The sequence below is a fragment of the Myotis davidii genome, unplaced genomic scaffold (assembly GCF_000327345.1).
Source record: "Myotis davidii unplaced genomic scaffold, ASM32734v1 scaffold940, whole genome shotgun sequence".
Taxonomy (NCBI): domain Eukaryota; kingdom Metazoa; phylum Chordata; class Mammalia; order Chiroptera; family Vespertilionidae; genus Myotis; species Myotis davidii.
The window spans coordinates 8,682-10,760 of NW_006292108.1; the positions used below are offsets into that span (position 1 = coordinate 8,682).

General features: G+C 53.5%; 1 protein-coding gene across 1 annotated transcript; it reads left to right on the forward strand.

Annotated features, from left to right (window-relative positions):
* The first annotated feature begins 553 nt into the window (after nt 1–553).
* LOC102765129 (testis-expressed sequence 13A protein) lies at nt 554–1,798 on the forward strand. Its single transcript, XM_015565280.1, has 3 exons — nt 554–1,039; nt 1,129–1,213; nt 1,519–1,798. The coding sequence occupies exons 1-3, from the start codon at nt 581–583 to the stop codon at nt 1,788–1,790; spliced, it is 816 nt and encodes a 271-aa protein (XP_015420766.1). The 5' UTR covers nt 554–580; the 3' UTR covers nt 1,791–1,798.
* Nucleotides 1,799–2,079: the final 281 nt, after the last annotated feature.

Sequence of the window (2,079 nt, forward strand, 5' to 3'; positions counted from 1 at the left end):
GTGAAGGTTTTTTATACACGATTACAAGTGCTTTGCATTCTTAGATCTAAGTCTTTTCTCACCACTCCTGTCTCTTCCACCTTCATGAGCTTTGAACAGTATAGTGGGTCTCCTAATGTCCTGGGGGTGGGAGGATGGGAAGGATATTCCTGGCGCATTCGCTCCCACCCGTGCTGTCTCTGGAAATTGGTACAGTCCCAGGGTATAAGGCTCCAGGGTTGGGGCTCAGCCTTCCTTTTCCCGCCGGAGCCATTGGAAGAAAAGGTACCTTACATCTTTGGGTATGGTGGGGAAGCGGGCACAGTGCAGAGTCAGCGGGTGTGGTCAGCGGGTGTGGTCCGCGGGTGTGGTCCGCAGGCGTGGTCCGTGTACACTTCCTTTGGCACAGCATCTGGAGAGAGGAAAACTGGTGGGAGGTATCCTGTGTGTTTGCGGGCGAGATGTCTGAAGAGGGGGGGAGGGAAAGCGTATGGGAAGAGCCTTGGGGGAGGGGCTAACTAAAAGCGGAGGCCCTAACAGAGGAAACAACTAGTTGATTTATCCTTGCAGTGCAGCCAGGCCCCTAAGGCCCTCTGCTATCATGGCCTTGAGACCCGAGGACCCCTCTGGTGGGTTCCAGCATGGCAATGTGGTGGCTTTCATCAACGAGAAAATGGCCAGACACATAAAAGGCCCTGAGTTCTACCTGGAGAATATAACCCTGTCCTGGGCGGAGGTGGAAGACAAGCTCAGGGCTATCCTGGAGAACAGCGCTTTGACCAGCGAGGCCAAAGAGGCCTGTGCCTGGGGTAGCCTGGCCCTGGGCCTGCGCTATGCCCGCAGGCAGGGCCAGTTACACACTTGCAGGGTGCAGTGGCTACAAGACTTCACCAACCTGCACAAATCGGCCTTACAAACCTTGGCCTCCAACATGAACGAGCTTACTGCGAAGCACGAAATGGAGCGCAGAGAGGCAGCCTATCAACTGCAGCTGACGCTGGCCAAACTGGCTGAGGTTCAGCAAGAGAAGGAACTGCTGAGGTGGAAGCTTCTCCAGGCTGTAAGATTACCCCACGTAGTCCTACCCCATCTTCCCTCCCAGCCCCTCCACCCCCCCAATGGAATTTAACCCTGCCCACTTCTCTACAGGAGATGGCGTCTTCCTGGCAACGGCAGCAGGTTTCACAGGAGCCAGGCCTGGCTACTACCAGTGTGTTTGGGGCAAACGGAGCAGGTGAGGAGAAAACAAGGCGGAGGTTGCTGTTGCTACTACTACTGCTAACTGCTGCTGTAGAAGAAGGAGGAAAACAGAAGGATGCAGAGGGGGTATAGAGGGTGGAGGCCTCCTGCAGCTTTGTGGAGCAGAAAACGTACACCTATGGCAGGCAGAGGCAGGGACATCTCAGATCAGTAGAAACAGCCATGCTTTATTTTTCTGGGACTCTCAAGCCTAGGTCCACAGTCTCACAAGAAACCCTTCCTGTCCAGCTCCCTGCCTCATTCACATACCCATTCTAATGCCCCCTTTTCCCTTCCCAGAAGCACTCACACCATCCCCACCATGGGCAGCCTTCACAGCAGGAGCTCCATTTCAGGCTGTCTACTGGGGCCCCTCTATGATGGGGGCCCAGGGAACAGATCCTCAAGAACCCCAAAGAGACCAGAGAGCCTTTGAGCCCCAACAGCTGAGAAGACTTCCAGCATCTCACAGGCCCGGGGATTGGAACTGCCTTTGGTGTAACTCTATGAATTTTCCAGGGAGGGAAATTTGCTACCACTGTGGGAGGGGCACCTGGTTACAGAACCCTTAAATTCAGAAATGTGAAATATAATAGAAATATATCCCAAAGGGATATCAATATTGGGCGGGGTTGAGCCCCAACAGCTGAGAAGACTTCCAGCATCTCACAGGCCCGGGGATTGGAACTGCCTTTGGTGTAACTCTATGAATTTTCCAGGGAGGGAAATTTGCTACCACTGTGGGAGGGGCACCTGGTTACAGAACCCTTAAATTCAGAAATGTGAAATATAATAGAAATATATCCCAAAGGGATATCAATATTGGGCGGGGGGACTCCACCAACTGGTGGTCCGTGAGGT

Excerpts from the sequence above, each read along its gene's own strand:
- LOC102765129 (XM_015565280.1), top strand. The coding sequence starts at position 581 with ATGGCCTTGAGACCCGAGGACCCCTCTGGTGGGTTCCAGCATGGCAAT. Across the intron at positions 1,040-1,128 it reads GGTGGAAGCTTCTCCAGGCT|GAGATGGCGTCTTCCTGGCA; the intron begins GTAAGATTACCC and ends ACTTCTCTACAG. Across the intron at positions 1,214-1,518 it reads GTTTGGGGCAAACGGAGCAG|AAGCACTCACACCATCCCCA; the intron begins GTGAGGAGAAAA and ends TTCCCTTCCCAG.